Source organism: Molothrus ater, chromosome Z (assembly GCF_012460135.2).
Source record: "Molothrus ater isolate BHLD 08-10-18 breed brown headed cowbird chromosome Z, BPBGC_Mater_1.1, whole genome shotgun sequence".
Classification (NCBI taxonomy): domain Eukaryota; kingdom Metazoa; phylum Chordata; class Aves; order Passeriformes; family Icteridae; genus Molothrus; species Molothrus ater.
In genome coordinates, this window is record NC_050511.2 from 1,503,196 (window position 1) to 1,527,600 (window position 24,405).

The following is a 24,405-nucleotide window of genomic DNA, read 5'->3' on the forward strand; positions in this document are numbered from 1 at the left end:
GCCGGACTTCCCAGCCCGGCCGCAGAGCGCACCAAGGCTGGACGAGAGCGCAGCCTCTTGGTGGCTCGGTTTTCCTCACCCTCTGCCGGTCCAGGATTGGAACGGGGGAATCTGCGGAGCGCCCAGGGTGCCAGGGGGTTGTTACCGCTCGTAGCGCCCGTAACGCGAATGCCGGAGCGCGACATGCCCGTCATTTCTGCTTCGTGTTTGGAATCGGAGCGTACCGAGCCTCCGTGGTGTATTTTCCTGTCCTTCTCGTGACAGGTGCTGTAAAAGTACAAATTATTACTATTATTACTATTATTATTATTACTATTATTATCATAATAATAATAATAATAATCATCATCATCATCATCATCATCATCATTATTACTGTCGCTGCATTTTGTGATGTTCCCCCGTTCCATACCCAGAGCCGTGTCAATTTTTGAATTTTTACGCTGATTTGGTCTAACATTCCGATATTTACAGCAAGCACCGGCACACCCCAGCCCCGGGAGCTCCCCACCCTGTGCCCCGCGGGGTGCGGGGGGGGGACACCCCAGTCTCCCCGCACCCCCCGCCCAGGACCAGGTACGAAGGGAGGCATCGGGGGGGGGGGCGGGGGGGGTCGCGGCAGCGGGGGGAGCTGGGGAGGGGACGCACGGACCCACAACCTCCCCGCAACCCGAGCCGCCTCTTGCGCAAGGCGGTAGGAGATAAATATAATATATAGATATATTTATTTTTTTTTTTTTTTCCCCCGGAGCGACACGGTGTCTAGACGCCCACGTGACGGGGCCGGGGCCGGGCCGGGCCGGGCCGCTGCGCACTGCGAAGCCGCCGCCGCCGCCGCCGCCGGTGCGGGGGGGGCCGGGGGAGGGCGCAGGCACCGCGCCGGCTGCGCTCCCGCCGCGCCCCGCGCCGCCGCCGCTCCCCCCGCACGCACCCGGGGGAAGGCGGAGGTGCGGGGAGGGCGGGCGGCCGACTGCGGAGAGCGGAGGGGCGGGCGGGCGGGCGGGAGGGGGGAAAAAAGGGGGAGGAAAAAAAAAAAAAAAAAAAAGAAAAGCCCACGAAAGGAGGAGGAGAAGTAGGAGGAGGAGGAGGAGGGGAAGGAAGGCAGGAAGGAGGAGTGAAGAGCAAAAAAAAGGCACCGCGGCAGAGGCGCCGGCAGCAGGGAGAGGGTCGGCGGCCGGCGGGCACCCCCGCACCCATGTAAGCTCCGCCGGGAGCGGCGGGCCCGGCTCGGCCCGGCGCGGCTGCTGGGGAAGGCAGGAAGGAAGGGACATAGCCCCACTTTTCTCCTTTTTTATTTTTTTTATTTTTCATTTTTTATTTTTTTTTATTTCCTTTCTTTCTCTTCGTAGCAGCCGGATCAAGACTCCGTGTGGATTAAACCTTTGGAAAGAAGGAGGGGGAAAAAAAAAATTAAAGCCCACCCCGAAACCCCCACATCAGGACGACCTGGGCTTTTTAAAAGGGATACAACACTCTGGATGCGCTCGTTCGCCTCTTTTGTGACAGATGCTTAAACCGACGTCCAAACCTTAGGGTTGGTGTTTTGGGGTTTTTATTTTTTTTTTAAATTTTTTTTTTTTTTACCCTTTTTATATAGACGCCTTTTTGGCTCGCTCTTTTTGTTTTTTGCCTGCTGGCTCTGCCCTGCGCCGCATCCCTGCCGCCGCGCCCGCTCCCCGGCGTGGCGGGTTGATGGGCGCCGCGGCCCCGGGGCGGCCGAGGCTCCCCCGCGGCTCGGGCCGCGCTCCGCACCCGCGCACGGCGGCGCGGCGCCGGCAGCCCCCGCCCGCCTGCCACCGCCACGGGCGCCGCGGGCTCTAGACGGGGATTTTTTCCTTTTTCTCTGCTTTTTTGCGCAAAGCCGGGGCAAGTGGCGACTCTCTCCCCCTTCCCTTCCCCCCGCCTTAATTTTATCCCTTTTTTAATTTTTTTTATTTTCTTCTTCCTCTCAGTTTTGATTTTTTTCTTTTCGATCCGATTTTTCTGTAAATTTTCTCGCAGCGGGCGGAGGCGCGGACGGCGCATCCCCCCGCGGGAGGCGGCGGGACCCGCGGCCCCAGCGCGGAGACTGGCGCATGCCACAGCCCGCCTCGGCTCCGCTGCCCCCCGCCGCTGTCCCCCGCCGCCACCGCATCCCGCCTGCCGGCCCCTTCATGCTCGGCGGACGACATGCCCGTTTTGTAGCCGGGGGCCCCTCCTCTCGTCCCGCATGTTCAGGACCAAACGCTCGGTGCTCGTCCGGCGGCTCTGGCGGAGCCGCGCGCCCGGCGGCGAGGAGGAGGAGGAGGCGGCGGCGGGCGAGCCCGGCGCGGCGGCGGCGGTGGCCGAGCCCCGGGCGCACTTGGGCGGGGGGCACGGGTGCTGCCCGGGCAAGGCGGGCCGCGGCGGGCGGGCGGCGGCGGGCGCGGAGGCGGAACTGAAGGCGCTGACCCACGCCGTGCTGAAGCGGCTGAAGGAGCGGCAGCTGGAGGGGCTGCTGCACGCCGTGGAGTCCCGCGGCGGGGCGCGGACCCCCTGCCTGCTGCTGCCCGCCAAGGCCGACTCGCGGCTGGGACAGCACTGGTACCCGCTGCCCTTGCTGCTGTGCAAGGTGTTCCGCTGGCCCGACCTCCGCCACTGCTCCGAAGTGAAGCGGCTATGTTGCTGTGAATCCTACGGCAAGGCTCACTCCGAGCTCGTCTGCTGCAACCCGCACCACCTCAGCCGGCTCTGCGAGCTAGGTACGGCGGCGGGCATGGCAGGGGATGCGGGGGATGCGGGACTTGGAGGGGGCAGAGGTGTGCGGGGCTTGGAGGGATGTGGGAATACGGGGGAATGGCAGGCACACGGGGCTGCAGGGGATTCAGGGGTGCAGGGGCTGGAAGGCATGCGGGAGATGGAGGGGATGCAGCGGCGCGGGGGCTCGAGGTGTGCAGGGGATACAGGGGTGTGGGGAATGGAGGGGATGGGGTGCAGGGGATGGAGAGGGTGCAGGGGTGCAGGGGCTAGGAAGGATCCAGGGGCTGGAGGTGTGCAGGGGTTGGAGGGGCTGCAGGGGATGCATGTACGGAGGGGATACAGGGATACGTGGATGCAGCCCCGCTCACCTCCCGGCCTACAAAACTTTTTTTCCCTTCTGGAGGAAAAAAATAAACCAACCCAAACCGACCCGCAGCAAGCAACAAAGCCCAGAACACGCACAAAAACTTTCCGTTGCCGTGGTTTATGTACTTCCTTTTGTATTTAGGGGAGGGGGCGACGCCCCCACCTCCGGGACCCCCTCCCCTCCCGGGGGCCCCGGCGCTGCCTCCCCGCCGTCCCCGAGCGGTGCCGGGGGATTAAGGGCCGGGCGGCCCCGGCGCTGCCGCGGCTCCGCCGAGCCAAGGAGGCCCCGATCAGACAGCCCGAGCGGCAGATAGCAGGGAGACTGGCGCCAGACGGCCCCTTTTGTTTATCTGACAGCTAAATATCAAGGCAATCACCGCCTCGCTGCCCTGCCTCCAACCCCCAGAGCTAAGACAAACAGTTTTGCTAAAAGAATGCCACTGTTATCATAAGTTCCTATCTTTTTTCTTTTTTTTTTTTTTTTTTCTTTCTCATGGCTCTGCCTTTATTTTCTCTGTACTTCTCTAATTCCAGAGTCTCCCCCTCCACCCTACTCCAGATATCCAATGGATTTTCTCAAACCAACTGGTAAGTGGACTTTTTTCAATGCAAGTGTAAGAGATAAAAAATGGCATAACAGCCCCTTTATCGGGGAAACAGTCTCCTGCCTTTGTCATGCACTTTGCTTTTGGGTTGCTTGTGTGCTTCTGTCCCTCCTGCTACCCCTGCAAGAATTAACATATAATTTATCCAAGCCACTCTGTGCACAAAGTAGGGTTTTAAAACTCTGGCAGTAAACTTCAGAAGGGATTGCAGTGCAGTGCAGGCCTGTGCTGCTTGAGTCAGCCAGGAAAACCATAGGCTCCAGTTGGAAATGGCAGTGCTTCTCCACCCCTGGGTGAATTTTTAGGGATTTAGGTTGGGATCCAGCACAACATCTCCCTGATGCCTGGGAATCCCAGTGAACCTTGACAGATGGACTGGTTGGTTAGAAATCTTTTTAAGTTTTATAGGAGCCTAATCCTACCTCATCAGGCTGGGGAAAAAAAGTGGGAAAAGAGTTTGAAAAGTTATTTTTTTAACCTTTTAAAAATTTGAGTTTCTTAGCACCACTGTGCATGCCTGTTGCTTGTAATTGAATGTCAGGGTGCCAGGGGAGAAGCCCATTTGAGGCTGGCACCAGCTCTCTTGCGGTTGTCTGCATAAACTCCTGGTTGGCAGTGAGCTCGCCGGGTGTGAGATAAATGAGGCTGGCAGGAGGAGGAGAGGTGGGGAGAGTCGGAAACGCGGGGAGCTCGGGAGGAGCAGCTCCTGGCTTCCTGAGGATTAGTGGCTCTGGAGTGGGCTGGAGCACGGTGGTCCCTGCGGTCGCGTCCCGCGGTCCTGGCGGACGGGGGAGGCACGGCAGGGTGGCAAGGGTGGGTGCACAGATGTTCCTGAAGATTGCTCGGCTGGGGTTTTTCTGGCCGACAGGACGGTGTCTATGAAATTACCTCTCTGCCGGGTCTCAGGGCTAAAAGAAACCCCAGCCTTGAGGCTGCTCTGGTGCCGTGGTGGGGTCTCATCCTGCCGGCTGCTCCCTCAGAAGCTGGACTGTCATTTTCCCCCTCCGCAATCTCTTTGGGAACACTAATGAGTCTTTTTTTTGCCTTTGGGAAATAAACAAAGCTGTTTAACAAACAATTGGGTTGCAAAGCATGAACTATCTTGCCTTGGTGTGAACAAAACAGGAGATAAGAGCTCATGAATGAAAGAGGGACGTAGGGAGCAGGATCAGCATCCAGAGCATGTACTGGGATGCAGAAGGGTTGTTCTGTAATAGAGTCTGGGGGTTTGTTGGGTCATGAAGTTTTGTGGGTTACACATAATTCTGGCTGCATCCCTGCAGTGCTCCCCCAAAAGTTCCTATTTTCTTGCCTTTATGGCTTTTCTCTGCCCTCATTGATGATCCTGGCATGGGATGCAAAGGCGATTGGATCTGCAGGAGAGAAGGGTTAAACTTCGTTTTGGTTTCATGTAAAGATGTTAGGATAAAATCTATTAGCAGGATTTAAACATCCAATCTGCCTCTGCAGGATCTCATTTTCAGTTAGCCGAATGATATATTTATTCATTAGCAAGTGTTGACATAAGGTAGCAAAATGTGTGTAAACAGAAAAGCCGCAGAACATGAATGTGCCATTTCGAAAGGAAAAGTTATTCCTATCGGCCAATAGGAAGTGATTAACACTGCCCATCGGAAACACAGAAACGACTGGGTTACTCACCAAAAAGTCCTCCTTTTTTTTCCTTTTTGAAAGAAAAATCCACTTGGCAGCTGAGCTCTGACTAGCGGAGCTGTGACAGGCACCGGCGGAGCCTGGAAGTCTGTGGTGGCAGGTGGGTTCTGCAAGCTCAGGTTTTCTCAGCATTTCCTCTGCAGGGGGACTGAGGGTTTCCCATCCCAGCCTCGGTGCCATCTCCCGTGGCAGCTCCCCAGCTGCATGTTGAGAACTGTGGGAAGGTGTGAGGATTTTTTACCTGTCCGGTGCCCATCAGCCGTCTTCTCACCTGGGGCCTTGGGTGGGAGCCGTCCCTGTGTTTAGGCTCTGACAGTGGAGCTGGGAATGTGCATCCAGCAGGAAACTTCTGCTTTTCCATCAAGGATGATAGTGGTGGTAAAAGTTAAGTGTTTAGTGCTGTGTCTTGTGCTTTACATGGAGAGACGGGCAGGTAATAGCCCTGGACTGGTGTGGGCTCTGGCAGAGGTCGTCAGATCAGAGAACCAAAAAAAAGTTTGTGTTGGAAGGGACCCTGAAGACCATCTAGTCCAACCCTCGTGCAATGAGCAGGAACATCTTCAACTAGACCAGGTCTCTCCGAGTCCCATCCAGCCTGACCCTGAACGTTTCTGGGGTGGGGGATCTACCATCTCTCAGGGCTACCTGTGCCAGTGTCTCACCACTGCCATCATTAACCATTTCTCTCTTCAATCTCGTCTAAATCTCTTGTCTCTCTTTGTTTAAAACCCTTAACCAACAGGGATTAAATCAGTTTTTCTGGAGGCGATGGAGGCTGAGACGGGCTGCATTGTAGGCTGGAGGAAAGCAGGGATGGACAAGGAGCTGGGAATCTGCTGCAGGCAATGAAATGTCACATCAGGCTGTGTTGGTAGGATAGATCTGGTATTTGTGTACTTGTCATAGAACAGAAAGGTCTGCCCTTAATGGCTGAGTTACCTGAGGGCAGGCTGTGGGTCAGCCTGGCTTGCTCATTCATAGAATCCCAGAATGGTTTGGGTTGGAATGACCTTAAAAGTCATCTCGCTCCAAGGCAGGGACACCTTCCACTAGAACAGGTTGCTCCAAGCAACCTCCAGCCTGGTCTTGGATACCCCCATGGATGGGGAGGACTTTTATCAAGGAGAGAACTTTCCCTCTTCCTCACACAGGGTGCTGGCAGGGATGGATGATGGAGGTGTGCGGGACTCAGCATTCCTGATGTGCCTGCTGGAGCTTGCAGCTCTGCTGAAAGTGAGATATGGATAGTGGTGCCCTCAAATAATCCAGGCAGATTAGTCTAAGATTTAAGTGGGACAAGGGGCTGCAAGTGGCTCCATTGTGCTCTGGCGTGACTGGACTTGGTGGTGCTGGTGTATGAGAGTGCAGGAAACTCACTGAGATGTCGCTGTGGGGCCGAATGCCCTCCTGTGGTGTCAGCTTTCAGGGGAGCTGGAGGTTTGGCAGCTCCCAGGAGCTATTTGACACCTTGCAGGGTTGGGCTGGTGGCCACGAGGAGTAATTGTGTGTCTCCGCAATGGTTTCGTGCTGTGGGAAGGCAGAGTCGGGAGGAGATTGGCGTGCACCAGGTTGGACAAATGTCCAATCCCCGACCTCTCTGGTGCTGAAGGTGAAACCAGCCCAGTGCCCACTCCTAAGGAGAGCCCCAGCAGCTCTGTGGGTGGTAGGATGAGAGGGCAACAATGAATCCAGCCATGCACAGGCAGAGACCCCATGAGGGTTCTGCCTTCGGCTCGTCCCATGCCTGGCTCTCCTGGCTGGTCTAGAGTTCAGCTGCACCAGCCCTGAGTGTTGGAAAGGGAATTCCAGGGGTGATTCGTGGATGGGGGGAATTGTCTTCTGGGTGATGGGACATAGGAAGGGAGCCGGGGAAGAAGTGTGGAAGCACACTGCCCCATTGCTAGAGTTGTGTATTTGGAGTTTGGCTCGGAGTCTGTCCTGCCTGATGTGGTAACAGAGAACCTGGTCATGTATGATCTCTACACCAAGACAGTGATGTCCCTTATCCCAGGAACTCCTCAGGGAGCTGCAGCTGCAGGCACAGGGAGCCCAGGGCAGGGCAGAGTGGTCTGGCCTGTGTTCAGAAAGCATCTGTAGCCCAAGAAGTTGAAGCAATCACAGGGGAATGTCCGGGAAATCTCCTGTCCGGATTAGAAAGAGTTAAAAAAGTTAAAATCCTATTCTTTAAAGCATAGAAAGCACGACAAGGCATTTAGAGAGCGTATCATATACAGTATTTCACAAGTAAGTCTATTTCCTGTCTCCTCTATTGTTTTCAGTTTGATTAAGTATATCCTGTTAAACTGTATATTCCTGTTAGGGCTTTTACTTTACTCTGATAAAATGAGGTTATGCAGACAGGAATTTCTTATTCACTGGTATTTCAGGGGTGGGATCTGGCAGAATTGCTTTATCAGCAGGGAGAAAATCATCTCAGCTCTCCTGGTGATGGCCTTGCTTTGGGATACAGATGTGGGCAAAATAAGGGCATAGAGAACCCAAATTTGGAAAAACCCAAAGTCCCTCAGGACCAGAAGTTTGCATGAACTTCACAGGTCCTCTCAGTCTTGTTCTTCAGCTCGTGGTCCCACATGGTAGTGACCAAAAAGCTGGAGTTGTTCTGTAGGACCAGGAGATCAGTGTTGTTCTGATTTTTGTCACCTGGAAGAGCAGGCTTAGGGTAGAGAGGTCCAAAGCTTGATCTCCAGCACCTGCATGCAGTGGGAGAAACCTCTAGAGGAGCAGCCAGTCTTACCCTGCCCTTTGGTGGTGCCCAGAGGGGTGGGTCCCGTTGCCCAGGAGGTGGCAATAAGGTCTGCCAGGTGCTGGTGGTGACAGAACTTGAGCAGGGCACCACAAGCTCAGCCCGTTCACTGCAGAAGGGCAGCAATGAGACGTTTCCCTTTCAGTTCCCGTTTTGGTGAGTTACAGGTTTTGGCTAAATTGGGTGCACAAAGCCACGATTTAAGCATTTTTGGAAGCTCGCTTGCATCAGAACGGCGACAACCTTGATCTCCTTAGCCAGTGACTTGTCCAGAGAGGTGGCAGCCAGCCTGTAATTTCTGCCAGTCTATAATCAGTGCTGGCTGGTGATGAAGCGCAGCCTTGACTGAGACAACGAGTTAGGGTGGATGCTTCTTGATGAACTACCGTCTCTGCGCGGACAATTAGTAATCGCTTCCTGCTAAGCCCTTTGGAATGTGTGTTCTGCTTGGGGCGATGCTGGGAGCCTGCAAAGAACCACCTATATACTGACTTTTTTTTTTTTTTCTTTCCTTCCTGTGCTCCAGCAGATTGTCCAGACTCTGTGCCTTCCTCCACTGAAACAGGGGGAACTAATTGTCTAGCCCCTGGGGGGCCCTCAGGTAAGACACCTCTTGCTGCTCTTGATCTTGGCCGTGGGTCGCGATGGCTGAGGGTCCTGACGAAAGGGGGAGTTTTGGGAATGGACATCACTGAGAAGTGTGTGCTCAGAGCGGGAGTTGGGTTTAATTTCAGTAGCAGCCCTGTACCTGTTGTGCAGAGGATGTGTTGAAATCCCAGACAAGGTTCTCCATCCCTGAATGCGTCTGTACTTCCTTTGGATCCCAGCCTTATGCTCTATTCGTTTTTGGGCTAAGGCAGGAAGAAGTAAAAGGACTGAGGCAGGGGAAGGCTAAGCAATGTTGGTTGACCATTCATTCAGGTGTGTGGATTATGGTGGGTGCAGGTGCAGTCCTACCTTAAAGAAGGATTTGGTGTCAAATCCTTGACTTGGTGGTGGGGAAATCTCTTGTCTCTAGGATGAGAGCCCTGCTCAGGTTTTGCTTCTGGTAAGGTCACAAGCATCCCACATCTGATGCACAATACTTGTGGTGTCTGGGGAGGAAAGGTGGCCTGTTTTTTTATAGAGGATGTTGCAGAGAGAGTTGATGATGTTTTTGTACCCCTTCCTGATATATTCAATGATTTCCATTGTTTTCCTATTTACCATTTCCTTCAGCCTCCAGTTGCTGTTAGAGGATGGAGGCTTGTTAGGTACTTTCTCCACCCCTCTTGGAGTTTGTGTAGAGACACAGAGCAGTTTGGGTTGGAAAGGACCTTTGAAGGTCACCCAGTCCAACTCCCAACCCCATTTCCAAGGTGTGATGTCTCCAGCACGTCATCTTCCACCCCAGACTGGCCACCTCAGTGTCTCTACCAGGATTAAAGTGTCTGAAACCATGTACCTGCAGGTACTGGCTGATGTTTGAAGGTGCTTGCCTTTGTGGGGATGTCTCCTTGATTTATGATTTATTCATCACCCTGAAACTGGAATTCGGAATTAGGTCGGCGGCGGCTGCATGCGCGCGTGCATCTGCCCCTGCCTCTCTCCAGGAATTGCGTTTGGTGTGGATGTGATGTCTTTAAGTGAGCCTTGTTTGTTTTTCTTTGGGTGTAATATATACCCTGTCTGTTATTTGAGAGGGGAGCATATTGTTTGTTCAAAGGCCCTAATGAGAATTAATCAAACGAAGGGGGAGAGGGAACAGGAAAACTTGTTGCTGTTTGGGGGTTTTTTTTCTAAAGGCAGAAGGATTTGCGTTTTTTAAATTTTTTTACCATTGGAGCCTATAGCTTCAGGGAATTTAAAAAAAAAAAAAAAGGGTCTGTAGAAAGAAAAAAGACAAGAAGCAAAACAACACAATAAGGATGTTGTTAGATCTTTTTTTTCTTTTTTTTTTTTTCCTTTTTCCTCCTGAAATACACCCGTTGCAGAGGGGAGGAGAGAGTTCAGTTCCACAGGATACCACATGAAATAAGCAGAGGAAGTACTCGCTTTTAAAAGGGGGCTTTCTGTAAGGTTCAGCCTATTGATAACATCTCGTCTGGCAGCTCTGCTCCTGAAGGGAAGGCAGGAGGTGGGGGCTTGGGCTGCAGGAAATAACATGGCTCGTTCCTGGTGCCTCCCAAAAGGCTGCGGGAAGGGGACCCCCCCCTAGATCCTTAATTGAGCTTCTTCCCCAAATGAAAGCACATTTCCACCTGAAAGTAAATTTTTAACTTATTCTATTGCTATTATTTCATTGGATTTTTTTTTTTTTTGTCTCCCTTATCAAAGGCTTCCCCCCCCCTCCCCAAGCCTGGAAACAGAACCTTTTTACGATCATTAACCACTCTTTTTTCCTCCCCAAATGTAATTGTAGCCATTTAGTTTAATGAGGAGCTGATAGGAGAGTTGACTCTTGAAGGGATATGGTAAGCTACCCAAGCCCTGAAACAAAGCCGAATGCCTCCACATGAAAGAGCATTTGTTTTGAATTTGCTCTGATTTACTGGCATCTCCCTTCCCCTCGCAGAAGTGCAGTGCTGAAAATTCCCAACTGGAGAGACCCAGTCAAGAAAGGAAAATAAACGCACTTTGGAGCAATCCTCCAAAGCTCACTTTCTCCTCCTTTTTTTTCCTACCCCCTCCTGCATATTTTAGTTAGCAGAAGAGTGTGTTTGAAGAGGGCTTTAACGAGTTATTGGCAGGGTATGTGGCCAGCGTTTTGGCTTGGTCTTATCTGTGTTTGGGCAGATAGGGATGGGTGATGCTGGGTGGAGAATCCAGCATCCCTCCTCCCCTCCAGACTTGTACAGTGTTGGATTTGCAGCTCCTTGGCGAATGGGCGGCTTAAGAAAAGGGGAAAAAAAAGTAATTATTTTGATAATTTGGAAACTGGAGTGGGTGTGTGAGGAAAAAGACATCACAGGTGGTTGGTGGCGGTGCTGGTGGAATCCTGCAGCACTGCAGCCTTTGGTCATTAGTGATGTGTGGTGGATGCTGGTATAGCAGCAGCAGGATCAATAGACCTGCTCTGATGTCTTAAAGAGCAGGATTTGGCAAGGAAGATCACTCTCAGCACTGAGAATTTGGGAATGAGGCCAGCCTGGGGTTCATGGCCACTCTGGCAGGGGAACACATGGAGAGAGGATGGTGGCAAGGGGAGCATTGGAGGGGCTCAAAGTGAGCATCCTTGCAGCTCTCCCTGGGGAGCCTTTGGTGGGGAGGAGCCCCAGATCAGCCTCTGCTGGGGTCTGTCTCTTGCTGGGGCTGCAGGCAGTTGTGCTGATGGATACCAGAGGCTCTGGAGGACGTGAGGCAGGGGGAGCAGCGTGGCTGGGGCATGCACGGGGAGTGTTTCCCCCTTGTGATAACCACTCTGAGCTGCTCTTTCCCTCCCTCCCTTCCTCTTCCTTCTGTTCTCCTTTGTGACCCAGGAATGCAATCCTGCTTAGTCCTTCACATCATGCTGGTGTCCCCTTCCCATTCCACCTCTGCTCTCTCTTTCCCCAGCCATCCCATTCTCTGGCTGATGTACCCCTTGCTTCCCCTGAGGCACTGGCTCTCACTTCTGTGTTCTTGGCTTTATTTATTTTCTTATATCATCTTTATTTTTGTCGGTGGTCAGCCTGTGGGTAGGTCAGGACTCCTCGCTCACGGTTGCTCCCACTGACACGGCTGTGCTCAGGTATTACTAGCCAGATCCTTTCTGTCCTCTGTGTGGTTAAAGAGCAAAAATATCCCATTGGGGATAAAAATAATTCCCGTAAATAGGAGACAGAGGGTGGTTTTCCTGTATTTTGAGCTGACTTGTTCTCAGCAGATGTGTTTGGTTGTGACTTCTTTCAAACAAGCAAAGCCATGGCTGGAGTGACTGAAGGTGGCTGGCCCATGGTTTGGTGGTGGCATCAGGTTGGTGGGACCCAAATTCCTTTATGACCCATGGAGAAGCCTTGCTCCAAGGGTAGAAGTGAGCTGGTGGTGTTGGTCTGGATCTGCTGGCAAAGCAAAGCTCTCAAGAAGTCCAGACCTTGTCCTCAGAGAGGGAGAGCAAGTTGAGCTGGCTTGTGTCCTCGCCACATCCACTGTTTATAGAGATTGCTCCTAAAGTACAAAACCTGAGAGGTTATCCAGATTTTGGCCTAATTCTGCTGATTTGCCCAAACTCTGGAAGCACCTCAGGCTCTCCAAGAGGCAGTGGATGTTGAGTGATGGTGCTTGGCGGGTGCTGGATCAAGGTTCTGCAAGCCTTGAGGCTGGGAAACCAACAAGGCTCTTCTGCAGCAGGCACAGACTCAGTTTCTCCCTCCCAACTCCACACCAAAAACGCAGGGAAAAGACTTCCCCAGGATGGAAGAGCATTGGCATCGTTCCCTACTCTGGCTCTCTGTGCTGTGGGACCTTGTCTGGTTTAAGGGACCTCTTGGCTGATTGACATTTCATTCCAAAATTGCGGACAGGCCGGGAATGTTTCACTATGCCTCTGATCCCTGCTGGTATCTGCTTGACGGGGAAGAAGCACCTTGTCCAAATCCAGAGATATTTGCCCCCCAAAGCGGCTTCCCGTCGCTCTCCCCTCGCCCATGTAAACAGGATCCTGTGCTGTTTCTCCGCCAGAGCCCTGCCTGTGTTTTCCCGTTCCCCCTACTTCCACCTCCCTCCCCTACGGAGTTTATAACCTCCTGTGAAATGCCTTTATTTACAAATTGGCATCCTATTATAATCTGAAATTGAGACATCTTCCTGTGGAACTAGGATTGTATATTTGTCCCAGGGATAAACAATTGCTTGGGAATTTTTTTTTTCTTTAAGTCACTTATTTTTGGTTTATTTTTGAGATTACATCGTTTCAATATTTTTTAATTTGCTTTGAGCGTCGCGGGGCGTTGCACCCTTTCCTTCCCAGCCTCGCTGGGAGACATGACCCCTTGCTCCCTGCTTACCTAAAAACCACAGTCCCGTCCTGGAAAGGACAAGGTTATCAGGGGTTAATGCCAGGATGACAGCACTGGAGCCTCTGGAGCAGAGCAGGCTGCCTGCCAGACTAGGAGCCTCCCGGCTCGCCTCGCACATCATCTGACCGTGGCCGACTGGGAGGAGGGAGCTGGTGCTTGGCACTGACCCCGGGCTTTTGGCTTGGCCACCCGCTCTGGTTCCTCCAAGCCCCATGAGGGCTTTTTTTTTTTTTTTTTTTTTTTTTTTTTTTTTAAGGAGGTTCTCACCCTGTGGGGACCCCCCTGGGACACAGCTGGGATCCTCTTCCCAGCTCTGGGCGTTTCGCCGGTTAAAATCCCTCCAAAGCAAATAGAATCCATTTAATAATTACTTTTAAGTGCTCTAGAGCCTCTTGAGCCTTTCCTAGATACTCTTGTACAATGTGTTTTAAAAAAGAAATGATAGCAGAGGTGCTGCCCCCATTAGATAGTTTCAATCCATACCTGTACAGCTTCATTAAACACATTTTTCCAGATGCCAGTAGATTTTCCCAGTCAAATGGCGCCTTTGGAGCAGCTGATGACAAAATGCAAAAGACCCCAGAATTGTTCCCACCACCATCTCACAGTGGAGATGGTGGGATGGGGGACCATGATGGGGTCGCTTGCATTTTAATCCCACAACATGGCACTTTTTAGGGAAGAATGAGGCTAGGAAGGGGAATTTTGGAAGTTGAGTGTCAATTCAAACCGCGCTCCGCTGGCAGTAGCTGTCCCGCTGAGCAGCTGAGCAACTTGATCACTGGGGACATTTAAAACTCGATGGGACAAAAACACTCGTAGAGGAGCAGCCCCGGGCTGGCAGGGATGTGGCTGCATCGTTTCCATGCCCACTGTCTGCCAGGGGGTATCGCTTACACTAAAGGAACCAGTAACACTAGCCACGCGCATTTCCCTGCCATGGGCATGGGGGGATGCCTGTTCCCGGCCGTGGTGGCCCACACCCTAACCCTCCCTGCTGGCTTACAACGGGGTGCAGCACATTTTAGGGTGCCCAGGAGAAAGCTGTGTGTAGGACCCCTGTCCCCAGCCCTCGCTGTGCTCCAGATGGGCGGCGGGTGGGTGCCAACCCCTCTGCCGTCCCCCGCCGGCGTGAATGACCCACGCCGCAGCCTGGCTGCCTGCCTACTGTCACAAAGGAGCTTCCTTCCCAGTTTATTTTCAGCGCTGGGATATTATTAACCGCTGAGGCACAGTCTCTGTTCTAACCACCCTCGCTTTTTGCCTAAATCGCTTTGTTTTCGCCCGCCGCCGGCGTGGCCGCGGTGCCGCCAGGGTACCGGCTGCGTCACGGCTGCTGTTGAGGAACAGAGGGCATGGAGGAGCCTGATCCTGCACGGGGCTGAGGGCAGGCAAGGCAAGGAGCTCGGCAGCTCACAGGATTTCCGCCTGCTGTCTTTGGATTAGCCCCTGGGTTTTTCTTTCTTTGTTTTTTTTTCCTTTTTTTTTTTCCTTCCTCTATTCTTCAACTTCTTTTAATAAAAGCAACATCTTGGGTGTTGCTGTCTGCCTCTTTCTCTGCAAGTTATTTTACTTTACTTGTCTTTTTTTTTGGCCTTTTCCCTTCCATTTTCTTTTCCCATTTTCCCTCTTTTTACTTCTGTTTTCCTTTGCCTTTTTCTCCTTCTTTTTATCCTTCTTTTTCTCCTTCTTCTTCTTATTTTTCTCCTTTTTCTCCTCCTCCTACTTCTTCTTTTTCTCCTCTTCCTACTTCTCCTTTTTCTTCTCCTTATTTTTCTCCTTCTTCTTCTTCTTTTTCTCCTCCTCCTAATTCTCCTTTTTCTTCTTCTTCTTCTCCTTCTTCTCCTTTTTCTCCTTCTTCTCCTCCTTCATTTTCTCCTTCTTCTCTTTTCCTCCTTTACTTTTTTTCCTTCTTTTTCTTCTTCTACTTGTTTTCTCTCTTCTTCCTGTTTTCCATCTCCTTGTTTCCCCTTATTCTTTTATTTTCCTTCTTAATGCAAGAAAAGAGCTTTTCTGGGCAAGCATTGCAGGGATTTTCCATCCCCATCCAGGGGAGGGTGGGGGCTTGGATCCCCTGTGCACAGACCTGCTGCCACCCTTCAGGGGGTCTTTGCCCATGGGCTCAAGTCACCAGCTCCAAAAAGCTTTTTCCAGGGTATTTTTGGGCTGCTGGGAATGTGATGTGGTGCTTGCTAACAGACAGCAAACTCTCGTTTCTTTTTTCTTTTTTTTCTCCCCTGTTTTTTTTCCCTCCCTTCTTTTGGGTTGCCATTTAAATGCATGATGATAACTTTCACCCTGTTAATTAACAGGAAACATTGGGACAAGACAGGAAATTACATCAGTCTTTTATGAGGAAAGAGCCAAGAAAAAAAAATGCAAGAAAACATAGTTATTAGTGAAAGGAAAGAAAGTGCCAGGGGAGGGAAAAGAAAGAAAAAGAGAAAAAAGGAGGAAAAAACACCCTCTCATAGGCCCTGCTTTTCCAAGGGAGGCTGCTCCAGTACTTGATTTTATTTTTATTATGTTGAAAAATATTTGACTAGCAGGGTCACCTTTGCTTGAGCGCGACGGTCCAGCTTCCCGAGGAATTTTTTTTATTTTATTTTCATGCTTTTTCTCAGCTTCCTTCCCCAAACTGTGAGGCCTAGGAAGCTCTTGGCCGGGAGACTAATTTTGGTTTGGCTGCTCAGCCCTTCAAATTGGTCCCCACCCAGTGTCATTATCTTGGTTTTAACTTGCAAGGGGAAAAAAAAAAAAAACAAAACCAAAAAAAAAAAAAAAAACCAAAACAAAACAAAAAAACCCCCCCCAAAAAAACCACCCTGTAAGAGCTGGCTCAGCCCTTCTCTACCCTTTTAACCTCACTACACAAAAAAACCTTCTGGCTTCAGCCTCGCTGGTTGGGCTGTGCTGGCAGTGCTGAAGCACCGTGGGCTGGTTGCAGGAGGTCCTGGTGATGCTCTTGGTGATGCTCCCCATGTGTGGGGACCAGTGCCAGGCTCCGTGGTCCTTCCTCACCCTCCCTCAGCCATCCCATTGGATCCCTGTTGGGGTGCTGGGGTTTGGTGAGCCAGCTTTGGGGGGAAGTCTTGGCTCCTGTGACTTTTCCCTGAGCATGTGGAAAGGCAAATTTTGCCATTAAAGGAATAATTCAGTACTGCTCGGGCTCTTAACCCTAGTTGTAAATATGTATCTTACAGATGTACGTAATAAGTGAGGCTGTAGATGCTTAAATAATGAGCAAAATCTATTCAATCTTTATGTGTAGGTTGAATATGTATGGAGATCATTTATTCCATGTATTATTTATATAATTATGTAAGATACAGTCAACATATATATATATTCAATAGATATTTAGGTTGAATACATTCAATATATTCATTGCTTACTGAATGTGTTCTGTATTTGTGTAGGATTCTATGTAATGCTTACACAGGTTGAAGAGATTTTGTTAATAGAAGCCAGAACTTCATCAATAAGAGGTGACTTTGTGGCTGTTAGGCAGGTGGTGGAAATTCAGACATCTGTCACTTTTGCAAGTGGAGACGTTGGCTGTGGATCCAGTGATTTTGGGTGATGGAGGCTGTGGGTTGAATTTATGGCTGATAAAAATTACCAGGTGTCACTGCTGAGGAGGAGCCCCCTCCATGGTGGGTGATGCAAAATAATACCAGAGGAGTTGAGCGTCTGTTGGCACATTGGTGTGCAAGGTGAGGTTTTTGAGTAGAAAAGCAGGGAAAATGGCAAAATAGTCAAGAAACTAAGCCATGGGATGAGGCTGTCAGTGACCTCGTGGCTGGGCTCCGGCAGCACCTTCCCAGGCAGAGCGGATGGAGTCAATAACTCCATAAAATCATTCTTTGAGCAGGAATCAAGTAACAGGAGTTTTATTTGGAAAAGGAGCTGGGAGCCTGAAGTTACATCACTGCATTTGAAGTGATGAATTCATTTTCTTTGGAAGCCAGTCTGAGACTTTTTAGCTCATGATAAGGAACAAACCCATAAATCATAAGCAGAGGCCTGTAGTTTTACTGTTCTTTGTCACAGCCAAGCATGGAAAATGTATCCTGGGTGTCAAGAGCATGAAGCCTTGGCTCACCTGAGAGTTGCACTGCAGTTATTTTCTGGAGAAGCTGGTGTGGTGCTGGGCTTGCCAAGCCCCACATTCCCCGGGCTTTATCCCAGGGAATGTGTGAGGATGTGTGAGGATGCGCCCGCATTTTAGTGATGCCCAAATCCCTTGGGTTTCAACCCCATGGGAGGATGCTGCTGCGTCCTAGTGATGCCCAGTTCCCGTGGGCTTTGTCCCTGTGGGAGGATGCTGCTGCCTGTTGGTGACACCCCAAATCCTCCAAGTTTTGTGCCTATGGAAGGATACTGCTAGGTGCTGGTGACACCCAGATCCCCTGAGTTTTGTGCCCACAGGAGGATGCTGGTTGAGGCTGGTAACACCCCAAATCCCCTGAGTTTTGTGCCCATGGGAGGATGCTGCTGGCTGTTGGTAACACCCCAAATCCCCTGAGTTTTGTGCCCATGGGAGGATGCTGCTGGCTGTTGGTGATGCCACCCTGGTCATGGCAGGTCCCCTCTCAGGACTTTGCCACCAGAATTGGGGTGAGATGAGCCACGAGGAGTTTTTGGGGCTTTTTTTTAACCTATGTGCTGCCGACCTGCCCCGTTTTATGGCCCGGGGCACACCTCTGCTGGCCTCTGTCTGCAAGAAGGGGGTGCCAGCTCCGCCGGAGTGCCGGGAGGGTTAATTACTTAATGAATATAATATTCTCTATAATTGCTGCGCGTTATTAATCCAGAGCAAAGTGAGAGGCGAGGAGAGGGGTGTGTGTGTGCATGGCCAGGCTTGTGAGCTCCTTCCCAACGCCATCCATCCTGTCTGTCCATCCCTTGATTGCCCCCTGCCCGGGCCGGGGCTGGTGCTGTCCGTGTGTCCGTCTGTCCGTCCATCCCTGGGCGGTGACCCTGGGATGTACATATTCCATGTACGGCGTGCTCCGCTGCCTGCTCTTAGGAATAGGCGTGATTAGATTATGAAGGCAGACAGAAGTAATGATTAACTTTTTCAGTCTGCCTGCTGTCTCCAGTCTGGCGCTGGGTGTTTTTTTTTCCCCCTAAGTAGGCCCTGGCCCCGTGTCGACAGGGTATTAGGTTGTAAAGAAAGCCAGGAGGAATGAAGGCAAGGGAGGGAGGGGAAAGGGGAGGGAGGGAGCCTTTTCCATCGGATCCGGGACTGGAATTTATTGGCAGGAATGCAGTAAATGCTCCAAATGCCAGCCCAGCTAAACAGTTTTCATAATTGTTACGGAGCGGGGCACGATGAACGTGAAAAGGACTTTTGTTCCTACTCTGCTTTTTCCATGGGTTTACATCCCTGTGAGGGAGATGCTGCTCTGGGAAAAAGTTGCTGGGAGAAGTGGGCTTTTTATTTTTTTTTTTTTTTTTTTTGGTGTGGGGAGAAATATATATTTACGTCTGTTTTCAGTCTTTAGGGGAGAATTCTGGGTCAGTGTGCTGCAGGCAGAGGGTTGGGGTTTTTTTCAGTGTTGGAATAAGAGCAGCAGTGATGCTGTGTTGTGTATGTGCATGTGTGTGCGATGCAGTTGGGGGGAGAAAAAATCGTAACACACATCTGTGTATTAGGTATCCATTTGGAAATCCTAGACTGCTCTACTTCAGGTTTTATTAAGGCCTTAACAAGGTTTTTAATGTGTAACCCACATGGCTACATGTTGTCGGTGGAGAGCTGTGGCTTTCCTGGGGGATTTATCCCTGCCCTCCCCAGGGCATCCCAGGGTGCTGGATGACCTTTCCTGCCTTGCAACAGTGAAGCTTTATTTTTCCCTGCAAAAGCTTTTTAAGGTCATCCTCTAACCCCCAGCTGGGTGGCTGCATTGAGGGGAGCTGTCACCCCATGCCTGGCAGGGCCCAGTGGCCTCTGGTGGCTTCAGCATCTGTGGTGCGATTTATCCCAGAAGGGAGATGGGCAGGATGCTGCCACAGGAGCCTCCAGCTCAGCCAGAGCCGGGAGAGAGATTCTTGGCAAGCTCATCCCCAGGTCTGATTTGCATTGCAGTAAAGTCAGGAGCCCTTTGTGCGCTGGTTTCTCTTTCTCAGAAGGTTTCTGGTTGAGATCTGGGTTGGGTTTGGGTGGGGAAGAGGTGTGTCCTGGTAGCTGGGGCTGAAGCATGGAGGTGGCTGCTCCTCTCTGGGAGCTGGGGCTGCTACCAGCCCTGAGTCACCTGGAGCTCCCAGGGCAGCATCTCATGAGCTGTGCTTTCCAGACGGGTCTCTTGGCTGATTTGTTACAAAAGTGAGATGATTTCGGGTTGCCTCAAGGAAGGGGAGAAGGTTGGAGAGTGCACAGGGGCAGTGGAGCACCTGCACCACTTCCTGAGCCAGCAAGCCCCCACCAGCACAGAACAGCAACGCATGCAGCAAAACCAGGATTTCTGGGGGGTTTCCACATGGATCTGTGTGCCCCTGTGACCCTTTGGATGGCCTGGCAGTCTCAAAAACCCCATGGATTTTGTTGGCATGGCCGCTCTGGGAGGGTCTCAGCTCTTGCAGCATCCCTTTGTCCCACCCAACCGTCGAGTTGGAGCTTGGGGAAGGGATTCCCGTCCTACTGCTTTTTTGAAACAAGGGAAAAGTTTTCCCACACCTTTGAGGGGTGCAGAAGGAGAGGCAGATAAAGAAGGTTCTTTAAATTAAAACTTCAAAAATAATTAGGCTGACTGTATACTAAACAACAGCAAAGAGGCCCATTTACTGTAAATATTATGAATGGATTTGGCTGGCTTCTTCATCCCCACCCTTCCTCTAAGGCTTTTCTCTGAGCTGAGTCGAAATTCGGCCTTCAGACAGCACGGTACTCTATAATTTGCATGGCTGATGAGGCCTGAAGCCTGGTACGGAGGAAACTGGAGTCAGCTGGCTCCTCTAACCACTGGAGACAGGCAGACAGGCATTTTTGGTGTGTGCCTGCATATTTTCCCCCCCCCTGCCACGCCACCTTGTAGCTCCAGCCTTGCTTGGCTTTTAAGGAGAATGGTCACAAGAAAAGGGTTCTTCTCTTCTAGAGTCGTTTTTAGCCGTGGTAATTGATTAATCACCGTAATTAGACAGTAGCAGTGACTAATAGGATGTTTATGAATCAAATTTCTGGTTTGGTGGACTCCATGAACTCGGCAGTTTCACTCAGGTTCTTTCTCTGCTGTCCTGTAAATGCAGGGGACGTGCATCACCCCATAATTTTTAATATATTTTTTAATATTTTTGGACATTACTCCTGGTCCAGCCTTGCCATCTGCCATAGTGATGTTTGCTCTTGAGCCCCTGTAAGTCTGCAACAACATGCTTGCAGGGCTTCTTTCTTTCTTGTCTTTCTTTTCTTTCTTTTCTTTCTTTTCTTCCTTTCTCACAGCAGAAACTTTCACCCTACCTGGCACTAAAAAAAACCCCAAACTATTTACTCCCAGGCACCCTGAAATTTTCTCTCGGGGAGAAATAGGAGAAAAATTAGGTGAAAAATAGGAGAAAAATTAGGGGGAAAAATGGAGAAAAATTAGAAAGAAATGGCAAAAAATAGGGGGAAAATTAGGAGAAAAAATGGAAAAAAATAGGAGAAAAAATGGAAAAAAATAGTGAAAATTTGGAGGAAAATTGGGAAAAATTGGAGAAAAATAGGAGAAAATTAGGAAAAATGGCAAAAATTCTTTCTTTCTTTCTTTCTTTCTTTCTTTCTTTCCTCTCTTTCTCTTTTTCTTTCTCTTTCTTTTCTTTTTCTCTTTCTTTTCTTTCTCTCTTTTTTCTTTTTCTCTTTCTTTCCTTGACTCTTTTCTTCTTTCTTTCCTTCCTTGACTCTTTTCTTCTTTCTTTCCTTCCTTCCTTCTTTCCTTCCTTCTCACTTTTATGTTCTTGCTGAATTAACCCCCAAAAAGGTCAGGGCTGGGTTCCAGGCTGGGGGAAGGCTGACTCAGGGCATCACCAAGCTGGGGTGGGAACCTGAGGGGATGTCCTCAGGGGTGAATCATCTCTACCCACCATCTCACCTGCCCTCATTTGTGTCCTGATTTCACAAGGGGGGTTCCCAGCTGTGGAAGGTGGTGGCAATTTTTGGTTGGGTCACCTGGGGGCTGAGCAAAGCCCTCCCAAACTTTCAGGTCACAGTTAATACAAACCTGAACCAAAGCCCAAGAAAAATGGGGAAATGTGAGACTCCTTCCCCTGATGGCTTCTGCCATATTTTATCCTGCTTGACCTCATCAGGCTCAATCTTAGTAAACATCAGCAAATTGAAATCTTGCGGTGAAACTTAACATTTATTTTCGTGCAAGGTTGACTGATTTTGCAAGGAACAAGGAGCCATTTGAGTGATTGATTGGACAACTTGCTAATAAATTAAAAAAGTAATCTTAAGGCTCTTTAGCCTGCATGACTACCATATATGCTGAGCAATAAGAGCCGTCTAATTAGACACAGACACAAATTTATGGTCTAGCCTGTCAATCCAGGGATTAAGGACTGCATAAGTACCTACTGACACGATGGGCTGTAATGGCTCCTGAAGAGATGTTATGGTCTATCATGTCAATAATCCGCAGATTAAAGGCTCCCTAAGTAGGTGTTGATGTGATGGACTGTCTCAGCTCTTGGGGCTCTTCTGCTGGGGAGCTGGAGGGACCCCACGGGCCCCCAGGGCGGTGCCATCCCTGCAGAGGGTGAGGGTTTATTTCTCCTGCAAGAAACGGGAGCTTAGCACAGCACCATGCTTGAAATTAGGCTTTCAGGAGCTGTCCCAGCCATCAAAAGCAGGGGCTCCTGGCGGAGGGGAAGCTGTCTAGCCCTTGTGTGCTGGGAGGTACAAAAGGTTTGGGGCAAACATTGCAATGGGTGGAGTCTCCATGCTGCCCACAAACTTTGTTAAAGGCACAAAGCCCCTCTTCTGCAGCAGGATATATCCTTTAATGTGGATTTATCCTTTAATTTGGATTTTTTTTTCCTTTGCTTTTGCTGAATGTACCTGGAAATCTGGCTTTTAGGTATTTTTCATTGTTTTGTTCATTTGTTTGTTTATCTATTTGGTGGTTTTGGGTTTGTTTTTTTTTTTTTGTTTTTGTTGTTTTGTTCTGTTTTTCCACCCTGTAAGTCACTTGAGAGAGTAGAAAGGAAGAGGGATTACTCTTTTGTGTGCCCATTTTTCTTTGTTTTGGTGAGCACACTATGATCTGTGCTCTCCTCACCTTGATGTAATGCCTTTCACTTCTCAAGTGAGGGGTCAGGGGGTTGTTTTTTCCAGAGATCCTACAAAAATCAGCACTTGCCAGTAGCAGAGGGGTAAGACTGCCACTGGGGAAGTCCTGAGGACTCTCCAGAAGAGCATGTAAAACCCCTTGGAAACCTTTGGGTTTTGTGTCTGCATCTCTTGCTCGTCCAGGAGCAGGGGAAGATGAGGGTCAGGGCCCTGTCCCGGACACACAAATGCCACTTGAGGTCAGCCAGGGGAGATTATCGGGCGCGAGACGCGCTGAGCTCAGTCTCAGCCCTGGCCCCAGCCAGACACGTTGTGCTGACACCAGCCCAGCCAATTTTTTTTTTAAGCACAAATGCCCTCCGTGTGTGCTGCTGGATAAAGGGGGAAGGACTCTGGGTGTTCATCTGCTCCTTGGCAGTGCCCAGGGCAATTATTTTCCAGCACAAAGCTGTGTCCTGGAAAGCCAGGCAGGGCTCTCTCCAGGTCTTTCCAACAGCACAGGGAGCTGGAGCTGCTGCAGCCAGTGCAGAGGAGGCCACGGAGCTGCTGCCAGGGCTGGAGCCCCTCTGCTCTGGAGCCAGCCTGGCACAGCTGGGGCTGTTGAGCTGCACAAGAGAAGCTCCAGGGACACCTCAGAGCCCCTGCCAGGGCCTCCAGGGGCTCCAGCAGAGCTGCCCAGGGACTGGGGACAAGGCCTGCAGGGACAGCACCCAGGCAATGTCTCCCACTGCCAGAGGGCAGGCACAGATTTTGGGCTCTTGGCAATTAGGAATTGCTGGCTGGGAGGGTGGGCAGGCCCTGGCCCAGGGTGCCCAGAGCAGCTGTGGCTGCCCCTGGATCCCTGGCAGTGTCCCAGGCCAGGCTGGATGGGGCTTGGAGCAGCCTGGGACAGTGGAAGGTGTCCCTGCCCATGGCAGGGGTGGAATGAGAGGATCTTTAAGGTCCCTTCCAACCAAAATCCTTTTTGAAAGTGAGAGTACTTTTGTTAGCAGTTCAGGGTAAATGCTACCATGGTGAATACTGTGTCAGGGTTGATGTTTGATGGGAAATCCAGACCCAAGAATGAAGGAGAGGAGGGGGTGGGATGGTGAGAACTTTAGGAAGAGCAGGAGAAGATGCTCAGGACCAAAACAGCTCTTTGGAAAAATAAATGTATATGTACATATATTACAAAAAGTGTACATAGATAGTTCTGAATACTACATTTAGATAGTTTGATTTGCCTCCAAACCTGATGTCACTGGGGAAAGATCCAAGTACAGGCATTTAAAATCCTCATCAGTAAGGTCATTTTATTCCTCTCTTCAGCTTTGAGTTGTTGTCACAGATACTGGTGATAATTTTTAGAGCCCTTGATGTGGTCAGCTGGGAGCAATGCTGGTGGGTCAGATGTGTGCTTGCTCTTTTCTTTCAAGGTTGGTTGACTACAGGAAAACCTTTAGCTAAAGAAAAACAGAACAAAACTCAAAGATCCCCAGCCTAGCTCCCCTTTACATCCATGAACCTGGCATTGGGACAAGGGTGTGAGATCTGAAGAACAACACAGACCTAAAACAACCCCAGGACAGGAGCTGTGTTGTTGTAGTTTATTATTATTTTTTTTTTTAATTCAGTTTTTCTAAAATGCTTTGGTTCTCTGTGAATTAAAAATAGAGAACTTCTTCCTCCCAAACTCCTAATAAAACTGCTGGAGCTTGGAAAGAAAAAGTATGGATGACATGCTTTCATCAAATTAAAACTCACCATGTGATGGAGAGAAAAGCCACACCAGAAATTTCCTGCCACTTCCAAGCAAGGGGAGATGTGAGTCCTTCTGTCATAGCTTGGAAGAGCCAAGTGTGAGACTTGGCAAATTTGGGTGTTTCTGTGGTGTGAATGTCCCATACCCACTGTTGTGGGTATATCCTTTATTGTGGATTTATCCTTTAATTTACCCACTGTAGTTTCTGCAGCTGTCAGATTTTTGGGGGTTATTGCTTTGGTATCCCATCCTGTTGGATTTCTGCATGGATGAAGCATTTTCAGCAG

At 50.4% G+C, this 24,405-nt stretch overlaps 1 protein-coding gene across 4 annotated transcripts in view; it reads left to right on the plus strand.

Moving 5' to 3' along the window:
• The first annotated feature begins 513 nt into the window (after window positions 1–513).
• The window catches only part of SMAD7 (SMAD family member 7), a 29,407-nt gene continuing 5,515 nt past the window's right edge, over window positions 514–24,405 (plus strand). The window contains exons 1-4 of one of the 4 annotated variants that reach the window (XM_054517998.1): window positions 514–576; window positions 1,350–2,720; window positions 3,619–3,672; window positions 8,654–8,728. In XM_054517998.1, the coding sequence (XP_054373973.1) occupies window positions 2,210–2,720; window positions 3,619–3,672; window positions 8,654–8,728 (640 nt within the window). In that variant the 5' untranslated portion in view covers window positions 514–576; window positions 1,350–2,209. Of the gene's footprint in view, window positions 577–1,089; window positions 2,721–3,618; window positions 3,673–8,653; window positions 8,729–24,405 lie in introns of those variants that run through there. The other 3 variants (XM_054517997.1, XM_036403909.2, XM_036403910.2) reach the window with 3 other exon arrangements.